Consider the following 18,334-nt stretch of genomic DNA (forward strand, 5'->3'; position numbering starts at 1 on the left):
GAAGCCTTTCACAGGCATCATCAAATACAATTCAGGGACCAGCCCTATTTGGAGTGCCACACTTTTGCAGTGCCCATTCATGGAGTTTATCAACACTTGATGCATGTGCCTAGCATGTGGGAGGAAACCCACAAACGCAAAGGGATAAATTTACAAATTCCACACAGACAACAAGTGATGGTGGGTTTGAATCCAAAACGCTTGATCTGTGAAGTAGAAATGCTAATAACTGTACTGTCCTTCTTCTATTTTGCTTTAGAAAAAAGCCTCACTACTCTTCCGTGCCATTAATTGTCTTAGATATTGAATTGTTCCAAAAGTTCATTGGTCTCTAAAATGATTTAATTTGGCTTTTGGGGTTTTTGAGGCCAAAAATCTCGTGGTAATATTCATCAAATAAATTAAGGGAGCACTTGATCATCACAGTCTAAGTTAATTAAGCTTCAGTGATATCAATCTGTCCAGTTAGGAAACATAAGTGATTGTGAATCAACTTCACCTGCTTTGGCACAAATGAAAGTGACAACAGGTGCACTGGAGAGGCAACAGCAAGACAACCCCAGAAAGAGAATGGTTTTGAAGGTGGTGGCCATGGACAATTGTTCTCTCCTTATTCTTTGTGACTGCTTCTTTCCTAGTTTTGTATGTTTTCATGTTGGTATAAAGGAGCCCCAGTAGTGCTTCTTGACACACTTCTGCTGAATAATTCATTGGCTGAAAAGGCTGTGTTAGTGTGTCAAAGAGAGGATGTGCAGTATTGTTCATCCATCCATCCATTTTCTAACCCGCTGAATCCGAATACAGGGTCACGGGGGTCTGATGGAGCCAATCCCAGCCAACACAGGGCACAAGGCAGGAACCAATCCTGGGCAGGGTGCCAACCCACTGCAGGACACACACAAACACACCCACACACCAAGCACACACTAGGGCCAATTTAGAATCGCCAATCCACCTAACCTGCATGTCTTTGGATTGTGGGAGGAAACGGGCGCCGGAGGAAACCCACGCAGACACGGGCAGAACATGCAAACTCCACGCAGGGAGGACCCGGGAAGCGAACCTGGGTCTCCTAACTGCGAGGCAGCAGCGCTACCACTGAGCCACCGTGCCGCCCAGTATTGTTTATAAAGGCACTAAGTTTTGTTTTAATTCTTCCTGTTGCTATTCTAGGGAGCCCAGAATGTTTCCCATAACTGTGCCTTCCCTTTTAATTAGCTTGTTGATTCAGTGGATGTCTCTTGAAGTGGTGTTACCAGTCCAGCACACCACAGCATAGAAATTCACACTGGCCATCACTGACTTACAGAAGAGAAGAAATATGTCACTACTCACATTAAAGGAATACAGTCACGTGAGCCTGTTCTGCCAATTTGTATATAGTTCATCTGTGCTCTGAGAACAGTCCAATCTGTCAATGATGTGGATGACCCAAGTATTTGTATGAGTGCACTGCCTCTACATCCACTCCTGAATAGTAACTGGGTGAAGATGTTCTTTGGTGCAGCAAAAGTCAATAACCAATTCCAGACAACTGCACCCGGATACAACGTTCTCCACCTGACTCCTACACTCTGTCTCATCCCATTTTTAGATACGCCTTATAAGTGCAGAAACATCTGAGAATTTCTGCAAGTGACATGACCTGATATTATTATTCATATTCTGAGGTGTCCAGAGTGAAGAGAACAAAAGACAGGGGTGTTCCTTGTAGTGCTCCAGTGTTGCTCATGTTGTCTGCCTGACAGATAGTCCATTATCCAGGATACCATAGGCTAATGCATCCGCATATCTCCGAGTTTACCCCTTAATAGGAATGGCTGGATGTTATTGAAGGTGCTGGAGAAATTGAAAAACATAATCCTCACAGTGCTGCCAGCTTTGTCTAGGTGGATCAGTCTTCAGAAGGGTACAGTTAATATTAATGTAAGCTGCAATATAACTACACTAACTATACTACTGCATAAAATATACCGTATCTACAACAGAGAAAGGTAAAGAAGAATGTTGAAAAAATACAGTCACCTATTGGCAAAGTATTCAATAAGTAAAACATTAAACATAACATCACTTCACACAGTTATCTTTGATTGGCTTATAAATATGAGTAACAACATAATGCAATCATTGGCATTTTGTCAAAAAATATGCAAAAATATTCAATGCATACCAACAGTAAAGCAAAAAAGTATTAATAAAGTAAGTATATTATGTGTGTGATTGCACCAACCATTGAGTGCAAACATAAACTCTCAGCAGAGGACCTTTCCATATACCACAAACTTAATTTGTCTCAAATGTTGAAATGCTGTAGCTACAATAAGTGCTGAATTTAAAATGGCTGCATTGTGCAGTGTCTCTATCGAATTGGTATCTTGATCTGCAGTAAGTAAAAATATAAGGAAAGTAAAGAATCCATATTTTGGCAAGGTAAATTAAAACAACTATTGCCAAATATTTACCACATTTTACTACATTCACAAACAAATTGCATAATTTCACCCATTTCAAAACACAAAGAAAGTAATCTTCTTTTAAAGAAATTATATTTCTTAGTGATAACTATATTCTTTACACAAAGTGGTTGGACATTGTCATGGTATAAAAATGTTTTTTTCCCTCTCTAAAACACATATCATTGTTATTAATTGAAGTAACACATAAAATATAAAACACAGGTATCCCCGATCAAAGTGTTATATTATTGCAGAATTAGATTTCATAGATAATAGAATATTTAAGTTGCAGTTTGCCGCTGACAAACTGCAAAATTTAATTTTAGCAGGATGTAATTTGATAAAAAAAAAACATAGATGATGATTTCTTTTTGACTGCTTAAAGACCACCTTCATCTTGTTTGTTAGTTTGTTTTATTCAATGCAGCCATCTGCTCTGAATCCACAGCTTTAATTTTGCAATGTTGTCTGGGAGAGATCCCAGCAAAAAAACATCTTCCATAACTACTATCTCCTGAGGGGCCAATCAGTAAGCAGCTGCTTGAAATACTCCTTCTAGTTTGTGCAACTCCACCTTGCCTGTAAACGCCACTCTTTGATAAGCAGCCACCTGCCTTCTCTGCTATGGTACACTTCTCTTTCAGTCGCTCTGGGCTTTGCATCCAATCATATTTTCTCCTTGTATCTCACTACTGTGGCTCATTGTGCGCAAATTGTGCTGCACTCTACTGAGGGCAAGGGCAGCATATGTCTCCATAATTATGGAAGCAAAATGCATTGAATGTAGAAGAGCATGTAAGGGTCCTATTATGGTTAGGATTACCACCTCAATTAATATGACAGGAGCTGAATATTCTCTGTGCAGTCTAAAAGTGACCCAAAATTGTCCCGGTGTGTGTGTTAGACCTGTAATGTTATTATTGTCTCATTGTCAGCTTTAATACCGGCTTTCACATATTATCAAGTTAGTCTGGAAAAAAGATGTTCAGGTTAAGAAATTGAGATCTGTTAGTACCATATTCAGCTTAATATACTGTATTATTAATTATATGATAAATTATTTTTAAGATGCTTCTCACTATCATAATTGCAAACAGAGTGATTAACATACAGACCACTTCTTAGAATCCTACTAGATTAGATTTCAATCCAAGTTTCGAAGAGTACTTACCCTCTCTGCTGATTGTGCTGTACCAAAGAATATTGGTATAAAAGCTAGCCAGATGATGCACGTTGTGTACATGGTAAATCCAATAGGCTTAGCTTCATTGAATGTCTCTGGAACACCTCTCGTTTTTATGGCATAAACAGTGCATGTGACCATCAAGAGAATACTGTATCCAAGAGAACAGATTAGCGAAAGATCAGAAATGTCACATTTGAGAACCCCTCTGGCATTCTGAGGATCTGGTGTTCTTTGCTCCCCGTAGTCTACTATGATATGAGGGGGATCCACAGCAAACCAGATCAATACACCCAGCAACTGAAAGGAGATGAGGCTGAATGTAATAACCAGCTGGGAAGCAGGGCTTATAAATTTAGGTGCCGTGACTGATTTTTTGCCTTGCTCAAAAATGCGGTGGATCCTGTTAGTTTTTGTTAATAAGGCAGCATAACTAAAACACATGCCAAGTCCCAGGAAAATACGACGGAAGGAACACACAGCAGTGTCCGGGGCAGCAATCATTAAAAAAGTGATAGCATAACAAAGGAATATGCCAGTCAAAAGCACGTAGCTCATTTCCCTCCCAGATGCCCTTACAATTGGAGTGTCATTGTATTTTACAAAGGTCACAATTACAAAGGTGGTTCCAATGATTCCCAGCATAGATATAAAGACTGGTACCACTGCCCAAGGTGAGTGCCATTCCAGCTTGATAATGGGAATTGGCTGGCAGGTTGTGCGGTTCTCATTAGGCCTCTGGTCATAAGGGCAGAGCTCACAGCTGAACTCATCCACTTGGTAATGATATCCTTCACAGCGTTCACAGTGCCAGCAGCATGGCACCCCCTTCACAGTCTTTTTTCTCTCTCCTGGTTTACATGGAACACTACAGACAGAGGCCGGAATGGAGGAATCCCCTGTCGTCCAATGCATTTCATTCATCTGTGGAAAATGAGAATGATAAATCAGTTTTCTTGCCTATCCTTTAATCAAAACCCAATTACAGCCCACCATAAAAATCTGCTTCATTAGTACAAGCTGGATATTTTTCATTATGATTTGTGTTGTATCATGCAGATATGACAAGCATGTATGTTTTTTTTCTTTTTAATGTTCAAATTGATGAGAGGTAAAGTTGAAATGTCTGCTATTTATTTTGTTAACCTGTGGCAGACTATCAATCCTGTAGCAATGATAAGTCACTCATGTTAAATATTAATGAAATTATGTTATACTGACTCAGAGAACAAAACAAACATTATGTGAACATTTACATTAAACAAACAAAATAGGTAACGTAATATTTATTTGTTAGTGTTCGATCACTTGTAACTTGTGCTTAGTGCAGTTTTTTTAATTAACAAAACTATCCAATTAAAGAGAAAATTGTTTACTTATGTAACAGTGGACCCACACCTTCATTGGAATTTGGATAGATAGATAGATAGATAGATAGATAGATAGATAGATAGATAGATAGATAGATAGATAGAATTTAATTTGTCCCAAGGTGGGGAATTTAGCTTTATATTGAAGCTCAATAAATAAATATTATAACCAACAACAACAACCCCCGTCCAATACACACCAGTAAAAATAGTTTCTCACTTGGCTAAAAATAAAAAGAACAGTCAAAGTCACACTGAGGCATTGCCAAGGTGTATTGTATTTGGTATGAAAAAGGTTCTTGATACACTTTTGCTAAAAAATTCACTTGTGTAAGGTAGTCTTGTTACTTTCTCACCGCGAGCATGTGCAGCATTGTACATAATGCCACTTGGTTTTGTCTTCATTCTCTCCTCCTCTGCTACCTCTAGGAGGTCCAGAGCTCATCATTTTAATTAGTTTGTTCGATTGCAAAGTGCATGGAGACAGGCTAGCTGTGCTGGAATATGGATATAGAAGAAATAATATAAGAATTGAAGATCTCCCTGAACACCATGACGTTCAAGCACAATTAAATTCATAGCTGAATTATTCTCTAAAATAACTGAAGAGGAATTTAAATCAAACACAGAGATCACTTAGCACATACTGTATGTGAATCGAATGCCTCAAAACCTAGAAGCCTTATTGTACGTTTCAACAAATTACAATCTAAAGTAATTCTGATGCCACTTCACAGACTGAAATAAGAGATTATACTTGAAAATAATCATATTCATATTTTCAATGATTTCTCGACTTCAATAGCTGCTAAATGTGCCACATTTAACAGCACTTACGTGAGGCCGAAATCAGATACACCCTCTTGTATCCTGCTAAACTGAGAATGGATATTAAAGGCAACTTCTACAAATTTAAGTTCTCCGGATGAGGCAGAAAAAAAGCTAGGAAAATTGATCCCAACACTTTTGAAATACGATCGTGAGTCACATTGTGTCCTGGCAAGACAAAGAACATTTTACCTGCAATTTGGTCCATTTGCAATGAGACTTTTGCTGTAATTATACATCCTGTTTCCTTCTTGTTTTAATTACAATTATAATTAAATGTATATATTTAAATAGTATAATTGTATGTATATATATTTTTTCCCCAAAGGAGACTGTCTAACATCATACCCTTACTTTATTGTATTAGAAATGTATTATCATATATTATCTGCTTCTCCATTGGTACTGTTTAACATCTTCACGCCTCCCACGTAATTGAGTGCCTGCCCATATAAGGCCGTCCATCAGCAGCAATCCAATAGACATGCTGCCGCTAAATATTCGCGGGTGAAGGACTGTGCTTATGCAAAAAGATGAGATGGTCAGGGACAGACTAGCGTTTGGCACAAACTCAGCGAAAGTGCAAGAGAAACTTTTAAGTGCCAGGTCTTAGCTAATATTAAATAAAGCCGTGGACATCGCAAGATCGCTCGAGATAGCTCAAGCACAGCTGAGAACCTTCGATGCATGTACTCCGAGCGGCTCACGTGAACTGACTATGAATGCAGTACGCACAGAACAAGCAAGAGCTCCAAAGAGCGCTGAACAAAAAACGCATTACACAATTGAGAAGGCAGCAAAAGAATATGAAGCGAGTGACGCATACAAGCATATTCATTAGTGCAGCTACTGCGGAAACAAAGCACACGGTGGAAAAAGTCAATGTCCAGCTAAAGGAAGACAGTGTGCAAAATATGGTAAATTAAACCAATTCGCTATAGTTTGCAGGACTGGGAAAGGTAAACCAGTGCATGCAGTGTGTGATGTCTCAGATAAAAAGGAAGACGAGCTGTTTATTGATGCAGTAAGAAAGGAACAATCCTCTGAAGCTGAACAAAACTTTGAGGACATATCAATAGGAAAGCACGTTGTAAAGCTTAAGTTTAAATTAAGTCTATAGACACGTTGCCGCTGGCGTTTGTCATGCCTACGACGAATACAATATTCGCGAGATACAAGTTTAATAAGAAGAAACAGGGTATAAACAAGACTTTTGATCACTTTGTAATGGAGTTAAAATTGCTGGTGAAGGACTGTGCTTATGCAAACAAATAGGAAAGCAAGGTGTAAAGCTTAACTTTAAATTAAGTTCATAGACACGCTGCCGCTGGCGTTTGTTATGCCTAAGACGAATACGATATTCGCGAGATACAAGTTTAATGAGAGGACGCAGGGTATAAATGAGACATTTGATCACTTTGTAATGGAGTTAAAATTGCTGGTGAAGGACTGTGCTTATGCAAACGAAGATGAGATGGTCAGGGAAAGAATAGTGTTTGGCACAAACTCAGCAAAGTCGAGAGAAACTTTTAAGTGCGGGTCTGAGCTAACATTAAATAAAGCCGTGGACATCGCAAGATCGCACGAGATAGCACAAGCACAGCTGAGAACCTTCGATGCATGTACTCTGAGCGGCTCACGTGAACTGACTGTGAAAGCAGTACGCAGACAACAGGCAAGAGCTCCAAAGAGCGCTGAACAAAAAACGCATTACGCAATTGAGACGGCAGCATTAAAATATGAAGCGACTGACGCATACATGGATATTCATAAGTTCACCTACTGCGGAAACAAACCACACGGTGGAAAAAGTCAATGTCCAGCTAAAGGAGGACAGTGTAAAAAATGTGGTAAATTGCACCACTTCGCTAAAGTTTGCAGGACTGGGAAAGGTAAACCCGTGCATGCAGTGTGTGATGTCTCAGATAAAGAGGAAGACGAGCTGTTTATTGATGCAGTAAGAAAGGAACAACCCTCTGAATCTGAACAAGCACTTGTAGACATATCAATAGGAAAGCAAGGTGTAAAGCTTAAGTTTAAAATTACGTTCATAGACACGCTGCCGCTAAATATTCGCAGGCAAATCCACAACTTAATACCGGGAATACCTGTTAAACATCTTAGATTCACGAGTACCAATTTGGGTAGTGCACACTTCGATGAATGAAACCTGTTATCTTTACAACGGTTGACAACGAAGATGAGATGGTCAGGGATAGACTAACCAAACACTGAATGTAACTTGAACACAACACATCCTCCAAATACAAACCTTATTCAAACAAATAATGATAATCAAATCCTTGATGACAGCAACACTCATAACAGTCACAAAACAATTACATTGACAAACATGTTACGTTATTTTTAAAATGTTTCCTTTTCTTTTTCATAGCTTCTTTAACACACTACTCCGCTGTGGAACGCGGGTATATTGCTAGTAAATTCAATAAATAAAAAAAATAAGTTTGTTGATTTGATGGGCCTCACTTGAATTACTTGAATTGATATTACCAATCAAGCATTCCAGAGTATACAAAATTACACTGGCCATCACAGAGTTATAGAAGATATGTCACTTCCAATATTAAAAAACCACAGTCTCCTAAGAATGAAAAACAAAAAACTCCTACTGTCTACTAAAAAAAAAACTCTGCCCTTTCTTATATAGTTCTTCTTTGTTATGAGACCAGTCCATTCTGTCATAGATGTGAACCCTCAAGTACATGTAGCAGTGTGCCACCTCCAAATTCACGCTCTAGTGACTGGGCATACAGGGTCTTTGGCATGGTGAAAGTCAATAACCAGTTCCTTGGTTTTGCCGATTCTCTTTTCACCAAGAACCAAAGTTCTCCACCTGACTCCTATACTCTGTCTCATCCACATCCTAATCAATGCACCCCATTAGTGTAGAATCATCTGAGAAGTTCTGCAAGTCACATGACCTTTGTTATTGTTATAGTCTGAGGTGCACAGAGTGAAAAGAAAAGGAGACAGGACTCTCCCTTGTGCTGTACCAGTGTTGCTCACATCCATATCAGAGACTGGTGTCTCACAAACAGCAGTCTTAACGAGGACACCACAGGTCCATCCACCTGTGTATCTCTGAGCTTCCCCATTAACATGAATTGCTGGATGGCACTGAAGGCACTGGAGAAATCAAAAAACATAATCCTCACAGTGCTACAAGCTTGATCCATGAGCCTTGAATAGCAGATAGATAACTGCATCTTCCAATTTGTCCTATAGACAAGCTGTGGTTAGTACAAGAGGTCTTTCACTAAAGGACTCATATACTCTAGGATCATTACTGAGGTTCTTTCAGTGCCTGAATTTAGCACACATATGCATATACAGCATACTCAATAATCCAAATAAACCTAAGCAATCTGAGGCAAATGAATGTAGAAAAAGAGCTTAGAAGTTGCCAAAAATTAGGCCCATCTGAAAGGAGCCATTAGACTAAAGTTAGCACCCTTCTCTTCTCCTTAAGTACAAGGGCTGCTTATCATAAAACATTCTCATTGCAGACCATTTAGACCATAGGGATTTTGATCTGTTAATTGTTTGAATATTAATTGTCAATAATTATAATATACATTATTACTAAATGGTTTGATGACATATTTATCTAAAGTGACTACAAGGATATATCATAACTGTTTACAGATATTTTTGTTGTTTGGAACAGCCAGGTTAACTGACCAGTTCAGGGTAGCACAATGAGGAAGGGGCAAGAATGGATCCAATGACCTTGGGGTTTAAAGTACACTGCCATACGCTCTCCACCACTCTGTCTACAGTAACACAAAGCTTTATTATGTCATACTACTAGTTGTATTTTTTCACAAAAATTATTCAATAATATATTTTTATACTGCATAATAATTTTTCAGTGCTAGCTCACTTAGTACCCTGGAATTTAATTTTACATTGTATTATCTTTTGTTAAAGCAGATGTATTGGTATATGTTTAAACACTACACACATGGACTTAAAATTGCAAATTAGGAGCAACAGCAAATTCAGAGCAACTTTAAGGGTTACATAACATATCGTCCTGAGCAGAAATGAGCTATGCTAATGCAGAAAACATTTCTGAAATGAGACCAGAAATCTGTTTAACAAGAAGAATTCTAAGTGTTAGAATTGTTGAGAACTCTCCTTAAATGACCTAATGGATAATTTTAAATGAGAGTTACAGACATTTTTATTTATCTTGAATGAGTATATCAAAAGAATGATCAGTCATAGCTGAATCATTACATAAGGAACTGAGATTGGTAACGAAGATATGACTCAAAGTCATGAAACAAAGTCAAATCCAAATTAACTTTAGTTCTTGAGCAAATTAACTTAAATCTCTTTTAACGTCTTTCCTGTATTGTCTCAAAGTTCAGATGTTCTTTAGACTCTATGGCAATTTACTATAAAATGCTCACAATGACGTCAGGCATTATACAGCATAATAAGCAAGACACAACATCCTTTATTTAATTCTGTGCGTTTGAGAGTGTTGGTTGTTGTTGTTTGATATAGTATTTCTACATTTCTTGAGCTGCTGTAAAATCTAACTTCACCCTTGGCACAAATAAAGAACTTTCTATCCATCTATGTAACCAAGTTCAACATAATAGTGGCAATCTAGTTCTAATGTAAAATCATAACAGTCGCAAACCTGATATGAAGAAACTTAAATGAGACTAAATAGGCAATGGTCAGATTCTTTATTTGAAAGAATGGATGCCTTCTTTTACTTTTTAATATGTTTGTAAATTCTGAGGCATTCACATGCTATAATGTACTAGGAACCCATTAATATAAACAGAATATTATATTATATATTTTAATCATTTAAGATTTTGTGTTTTAAAAGGGAGATTAAGAAGGGATGCTTAGTTATCAAGGTATCACATTCATCAGCCGTTATGAGAAAGACATTGAAGCAGTACCAGAATGGAGAGTCTCTGGCTAATAGTCGAACCTTAGATCTTGGAATAATAATGTGGATTCTGCCCTTGTTGTGAAACTGGCTTCTTGTGCTTGCACAGATTTTTGAGGGTTAGTGGTAGTTTGCCATTCACATCTAAACATATATTCTAGAGGGTATCTTATGGAGAGTGTATAGCAGAGCAATTACTGCATGACATTTGATCCATAAATTTGCAAAGGAAGGTGTATTTTATGTCATTTCTGTGCATAGTGAGCGTAAGGCATCATCAAGGATATCTATTGTCTCTGTTCCTGTTCATGATTTTTATAGACAGTATATCAAAGCACAGCTAAGACTTGAAAAGTATTTAGTTTAGGGACCTGAGGGTGGTGTCTCTTACATTTGTGGATGATGATGGCCTTATCACTTTATCACACTGCTATCTCACATATGCACAAGTTGCAGCTGACTAAATCTGAATCTCTGCTTTTTCTTCTAGAAAACAGCAATTTCCTCTCTTCGGTTTATTATGAAGCAACTGGCTAAGGAGCTGGAGGAGTTTTGTTATCTTGGTACTTTGTGCCTAAATGAAGGGTAATCTGATCGTAATATTGACCAGTGAATAAGTGCAACAGATGTAGTTGAAGCAAGCCTTTTGATAGCAAAAGCTTAGTTAATATGCATTTTAATAAAATATCAATTGAAGCTGTAAATCTGTAAATAATCTGTAATAAGAATTGGTTAGCGATACAAAATAAAGATAATGATAAAGAAACATCAATGTTTTTGAATTTTTTAATGAAGCTGATTTTACATTATTGATTAAAATATGACAAAGAAGCAGTAAATAATATTTTTCTTCAATTTTTTTCTCTTTCAATAGTTTTATCCTGAGTTCATTTTTTCTTCTTTTTAAAACACAATTCTAATATAACGCTGACAGGCTTACCGCCTCTGCATGCACCTCCTCTGAGAGATGGCTTGGAAACAAAATGTCAAGGTGATGAAACTGTTACTTTGCATGCACACCCATTCGTGAAGACACATTATCTTTGTATAAGCAGAAACATTTCAATGTCATTTTACCCTTCATTTCATACTGTGCAGTACCATATTTTATATTTGCTTTTTAAGTTGGTTCAGTTAGATTTTAATAATTCATATGCAAACTTTTCAAACAAGTAATTTACTTTATATATTGAATGAAAATCATATACACATCAACAACAAACAGATATAGGGCACCCAAAATTATCAAACAATCAACATTTTAATTTTCATTTTTTATGAATATATTCTCGTATGTATATTTTTATGCATTAGCATAATTTTAATAAAAAGAAGCTAGCCTATTTTGTCATTTATTACCTGTTTTACCTATTCATTGGATTTTACTACTTCCAGAAATATATTGATAAATAAATTATTTAGTAAATGCATATATAAATGTACATCTTGAGCAGTAATATAAATGGTTTATGTTTATAAAGTCTACAGAGACTAGAGCTTACTGAGATAATATTCATCATATCAAACTTTAAACAGATTTGCGCCTGTGGTGTTTTTCAGTGATGTTGCAACACCAATAGGATCCAGTAATTCTATCAATTCCCAAGACATTGCTGGTGAGACTTGGCAGAAAAAAGAACATGTTTCAGAACTTCTCCTGTTGCATGGATTTTGCAACATTATCAGAAAAGTGGAAATTGTATTTTTGTAAAATTCCCATAAGTTGTAACTTAATAATGCATTATTGTAATGCTGTGGAACTTTTGTGCTAACCTTTAAAAATGAGCTCTTTTATGCATTTGATATTATTGTCCTTTTATCGGTTTAGACTGAAATGTTTCCAATGATCACAGTTTAAAGAAGAAATGCTGAAGAGCCCTTAGGCTTTTACAGAGTATTCCTGATTTCACTCCTACAATCATAATGTATTTTGACACTATGATTGTCTACAACATGTCAGTATGTTTTTTCTCCTTCTAGTTCAGTAGAAGCATTACTTAAACACATTATAACTTTCGTAGTAAGTAATGTTAACAGTAGTAAAAATGCGATTGCTCTCTCAAAGTCTACTTAAGAATAGAAACTGTGTGTTCTTTATAGAAAATATGTTTTTAAATAATGCTGGCAACAGGTAACTGTACTGTGAATGTTTCACTGCTGTAGCTGAGCTCTCTGCTCTGCTGTATAGCTCCTGCTTCAAAGTTCTGCTGGATGAACAAATACAGCAAACGTGTGGTTGCTTGGAAAAAGAATAATGAAACTCTATTTAAGTAACAAAAAAAAAAAATCAATCTTTTACATTGTTCTTAAACTTTTGTAAAATATTTGTCTCACGTTTAAATGAAGCTGATCAGTCCAATGTCCAATTATCTTGTATTCTGTTGTTGATCTGTTGGTGCTCTGATACTGGAAAATGTCATAGCGCCCAGGAGCATCACCATTCTCATTGAAAATGACTGGAGTTCCTGCACTTCCTAATTATTGAAAGAAATTAAGGAAAAAGTATTGTTAGATATATTAAAAGTTTAATCAACAACAAATACTTTTATTAGAGGCCTTATGATAATTAACATTTCTCTCTACCTGAATGTGATGTCTTCCTACAAACTAAATCATAACATTACCTGAACAACCAATTTCAGAGTCATAGGGGCCAAAGTGTGTCCTGGCAGAGACAAACCCCACGAAGGATGTTCATCCTACACAGGACACACTCATGCCCACTTCCATATTAGCTTACATCCAGTCAGTTTAGATGTGCCAATTAACCTATTCAGTATATGCTTTAAGTGCAGAAGGAAAACCCATGCATCCTTGAGGAGAACATGCAAAATACCAAACAAGCAGTGTCCAGGATTTGAAACCAAGGACTCTGAAGCTGTGAAGAGCTAACCACTAAAAGTACCAACATGATGTCTGCAAAGAGCAAATTTCAGAACTATCTCAATGAGAGATTAATAACACTGAACTTTCTGTTGGTGACAATTTTAAGTTATTAGATAATACAGATCTAGAAGAACATCTATTTTAACATTTAAACATAAAGAGTGACAGAGTCTCACTTAGGTGTTTTGGAATACCTGCAAAACATAAAGACAGACTACAAATGAAAGGCCAGATAAAAGATAAAATCATTCTGTTCCATTATTTTGACTTTGCAATGCAAATGTGAGTTAATTGGCTCACTTTCTCACCTCCTTTGTCTTACCTGTACTATCTGGAGCCCTCAGGCATACAATTAAATGTTACAAAATGTATAGTTTCATTGGTAACTCTGTGGGACGGCATATTACCTGTAGACAGAAGTCAGACAAAGGTCTGAGGCCACCATTCACAGCTGCCTCCTGCTAGACCCTGTTCTGTAATCGCTAATAAAAGAGACTAAATCAGTGAATTGCTGCTAAATCTCTTTCTCTCACCATTCATCTAGAAACAACTACTGATTTTCTCCTATCACTGCTTTACTCTCTATGGGGTGTAAATCTAAGATGATCTTCTTCTTTTGGCTGCTTTAGTTAGGGGTTGCCACTGTAGCTCATCATGTTTCATATCTTTCTGTCCACTACATCTTGTTCTGTTACTCTCATCACTTGCATGTCCTCTCTCACCATATCCATAAACCTTCTCTTAGGCCTTCCTCTTTTCCTCTTGCCTGGCAGCTCTATTCTTAGCATCCTTCTCACAATATACTCGGCATCTCTCCTCTGCACATGTCCAAGCTAATGCAATCTCGCCTCTCTGACTTTATCTCCCAGCTGTCCAACTTTAGCTGACCCTCTAATGTATTCATTTCTAATCCTGTCCATCCTCGTCACACCCAATGAAAATCTTAACATCTTTAACTCTGCTACCTCTAGCTCTGTCTCCTGTTTTCTGGTCATTGCCACCGTCTTCAACCCATATAACATAGCTGGTCTCACTGTCATCCTGTAGACCTTCCCTTTCACTCTTGCCGATACCTGTCTGTCACAATGACACAACATAAAGTTTTGAAGTCAGTGTTATCTACAAGACTTCTAATGTGGAACCTTAATAGACACAAGACCTAGAATGTAGGAACTTTTGATGCAAATTTGCTTATGTTTAAATCACTGTCACTCTCTCTATTTCTAAAGGTACTGTACTTGAGATTACACTTTCAGGGCACTGGCAAAATATAGTGAACTATTCCTGTAACAGTCATCAACACAGAACTATCAAATGAGTATGACAATTCCCTCAAAAACACCTGGTTAAATTGGCACTTTCTGGATTTCATCTTTTTTAGCCAACCTGTTGCTTGTATGCACAAATTGGCCCAATGGAAACATTCTTTTACCTCACAAAGTATCTTCTAAAAATTATGTTTGTTGTACATTTTTTCAAGGCATTAATACATATAATTTCTATGCAATACTCTTTAATTCTGCAAGAGCCTGATGACATGTTTTCCTTTTGCTTTGCTAGCTGTTTCTTTTAGCACTCCAGATGAAGTGGAGGACACAACCTCACAACCCTCGTCCAGATGGACGAACTTGTGGTATGAATACTGCTTGTGTAAGCAGATTAAGGGAGCAGCGTTTACAAAAACAAAAGATATTGGTGTGTGTTCAAGTCAAGTCAAGTTGGGGAGCATGCACTGGTACAGTGTGTTGCCGCACCCATTACACAATGAAACAACTCGGGATCCCGGTTGGCAACCCCCAAACAGACACGCGGCCCAGTCCCACCCTCCGAAAATGACCCTCTATCTGCCACAGCCTGGTGTTACGTGGGCAACCTCTCAGGTCCCCAACAATGAGGATCTTACAAGCTAAATCACCCTTGAGGGAAACGCACCACATAGCCATAGTGCCGTAACTGACGCTCCCTCACAATGCAGGTAATGTGCCTCATTTGGGACTCCATGAGCAACCGCTCATTCGACACAAAGTGAAACCAACTGTACCCAAGGATTTTCAGGAGAGACACAGTACCAAAGGAGTCTTCATCTCGGGTCACTGGATAGCATCCATGTCTCGCAACCATACAGCAAGACAGGATGCACCAGGACCCTAAAGACTTCGTCCTTTTGCATAGATATCGGGAGTGACCTCATGACCCTCCAATGCTCTCCCAATCCACCTACTGACTTCATAGGAAGAGTCACCAGAGACATGAATGCCACTGCTAAGGTAAGTAAACCTCTCTCCGCAAACAAACTGCTGATGGCTGTGCCCAAGAGGTCATTAAAGGCCTTGATCTTGGTTTTTATCCAGGACACTCGCAAGCCCAGACATTCAGACTCCTCACTCAGTCTCTCGAGCGCCCCGATCAGAGCCACCATTGACTCCACTAAGATCACAGCATTGCCAGCAAAGTCAAGATCCGTGAATCTTTCTTCACCAACAGATGCCCCACAGCTGCTGGAACCCACAACCTTGCCCAACACCCAGTCCATACAAGCATTGAACAGAGTAGGAGGAAGAACACACCCCTGATATAATTGCCATTGTTGTTAGTAATGTCATCTTAGTGTGCTCTCAAATAATGTTGCAGAGTTGATGCCTTAGTGGTGCTTGAATTATTGTTTTTATATGTTAAAACATTGAAACAGAGAAAGCAAATAATTTTTTTTTCTCATCAACAACAATGAAAAATAATGTCATAAAGTTTTCTTCCTTTTGTAATTGTGTTTATTTGAAGGGGGATGTTGCTGTTTGCTATAATATTTTGTGATGTTCTGTAAAAGGCTAAATTTCTCTCTTGGAACAAAAAATGTTCTCTCTATCATTTTTTAAAATGATGTTCTATGCCACAAAATATTAAACTGGCTCCTAGAGTACCACAATGGTGGCTACAGTCAAGCACTTAACTTAAAGTTTCTTATATAAGGTGAGTACCACAAAAACAAGATATAACACTAAAGAAAAAAGAAAACAAGTGGAAAGGCATTTGCTATGAGAAGGTAAAAGAAAAATGTCTTTCATTGGTTGCCTTGTGCCCTAAAAAGCTAGCATTTTAAAATTTTGCTTAACCTGAAATTAATGTTCACTTCAAAATGCTAAACATCTATTTTAGCAAAACTGAGAAAAAATTAGTTTCTTGTTATGATCAAACTCAGTGGAGCATACTGGCTTTTATTAGTTCATTAAATCCATACTGAAATATTCCAGTTTCAAAAATAAATCTAAGAAATGTTATTTATTTATTAATGCCACATTTCCACATAAGCAAAAAATGCAATTAATACAATTAGAAAATCAAATACACTAAATTAGAATAAAATAAATTCAATAAAACACTAGGAAAAATGCACTTAAATAACACCTCAAAGCAAAAGACAAGCAGGAGGCACACGTAACAGCAAATAAACCATTAAAAAAACACACAGCAAAGAATGACACAAAGACAATGTCCAGTAGTTCCACAAAAAACACTAACCAGACATCAACTGCAACCTGCCACTTTTAGGTTTCAGTCCCTTCTTACATTGACTGATAACATTAAGAGCAAGCACCACATATAAAAGCTGTGAGATAACAGTTTGTGATGGATGACATTGATAGATGGGTGTCACCGCCCAAGGACAGTGCAAGATTGCCTCCTGGGTTTCATGTGTTCCAACAGCATGCTGGGTGGCAGTATCCTTATAATGTAGGCCACATTTGGACACATGCAGTAATGCATGGGACTTGTAATACCAGTGGGCAGCACTTTTGATGTCCTTATGTGCCACTGGAGGAAGATATCAGGAGGAGGCAACCCTGTGATGTGGACATTCCGCCTGACCAGGAAGTGCTTCCTGGCTACGGTGCTGATGTGCTGGAATTACTCCCAAAGTCTGGTTTGAAAAGAAGCAGCTCCAACTTAGACAGTCAGAGCTGTAAGTATAGTAGGAGCAAAACTCACAAGTTAACAATAAATTAAAAGTATTAAAAGTAACAAAACACTCAGCTAACACTGCAAACAGTTAAATATAACACTGCCATGCTGGATTAGGTGTCGTTTAGCTGAATGTATATATTAGTTTGTACAAAAAGATAAATAATACTTATTATAAATGTGATTTTACATATGCATTCTAAAAAGAAAGTATACATAGTAGGTTATGATGTTTCCCTAAAATATTAATTCAGTTTAACATGGGGCCCTCGATTGACGATATTTCTATTCCAGTGATTCTACAAATTTGAATATGATGTTTATCAAGTTTTGCAGTTAAACTCTTCACATACCAAAAGTTGCCACATTAAAATATGCCATAGGATATGAGAAGTCAAAGTAGAATACTTCCATGAGTGTGAAAATGAGTGCTGGCAGTGTTTTGACATACTTTTCAAATAAATTAATCATTGGTTATTCAGCATGCTCAAGTGTTTTAGTGAACAAAACAAGTTAAAATTATTAGGTGTAATTAGATGTTAAAATTATCTAGGTGTATAGGTAGTTGAGTATGGATTTGGACACAATCTGGGTTTAAACTGCCAAGATGGAAGCCATCCAGAAACAGACAGGGCTAGATAGATATTTCCTGAGGCATCTCAAAACCTTTGGCATGAGACATTTCTGCATGTCTTTCAAAAGTCTATGAATA

General features: G+C 37.4%; 1 protein-coding gene across 4 annotated transcripts in view; it reads right to left on the reverse strand.

Moving 5' to 3' along the window:
• The window catches only part of LOC120533985 (metabotropic glutamate receptor 8), a 1,059,754-nt gene that overhangs the window by 153,957 nt on the left and 887,463 nt on the right, over positions 1–18,334 (reverse strand). For all 4 annotated transcript variants that reach the window (XM_039761168.1, XM_039761170.1, XM_039761169.1 and 1 more), the window contains exons 8-9: positions 13,114–13,253; positions 3,628–4,563 (exon numbers count right to left, since the gene is read on the reverse strand). In XM_039761168.1, coding sequence (XP_039617102.1) covers positions 3,628–4,563; positions 13,114–13,253 — 1,076 coding nt within the window. The remainder of the gene's footprint in view (positions 1–3,627; positions 4,564–13,113; positions 13,254–18,334) is intronic.

Source organism: Polypterus senegalus, chromosome 8, assembly GCF_016835505.1.
Source record: "Polypterus senegalus isolate Bchr_013 chromosome 8, ASM1683550v1, whole genome shotgun sequence".
Lineage (NCBI taxonomy): Eukaryota > Metazoa > Chordata > Cladistia > Polypteriformes > Polypteridae > Polypterus > Polypterus senegalus.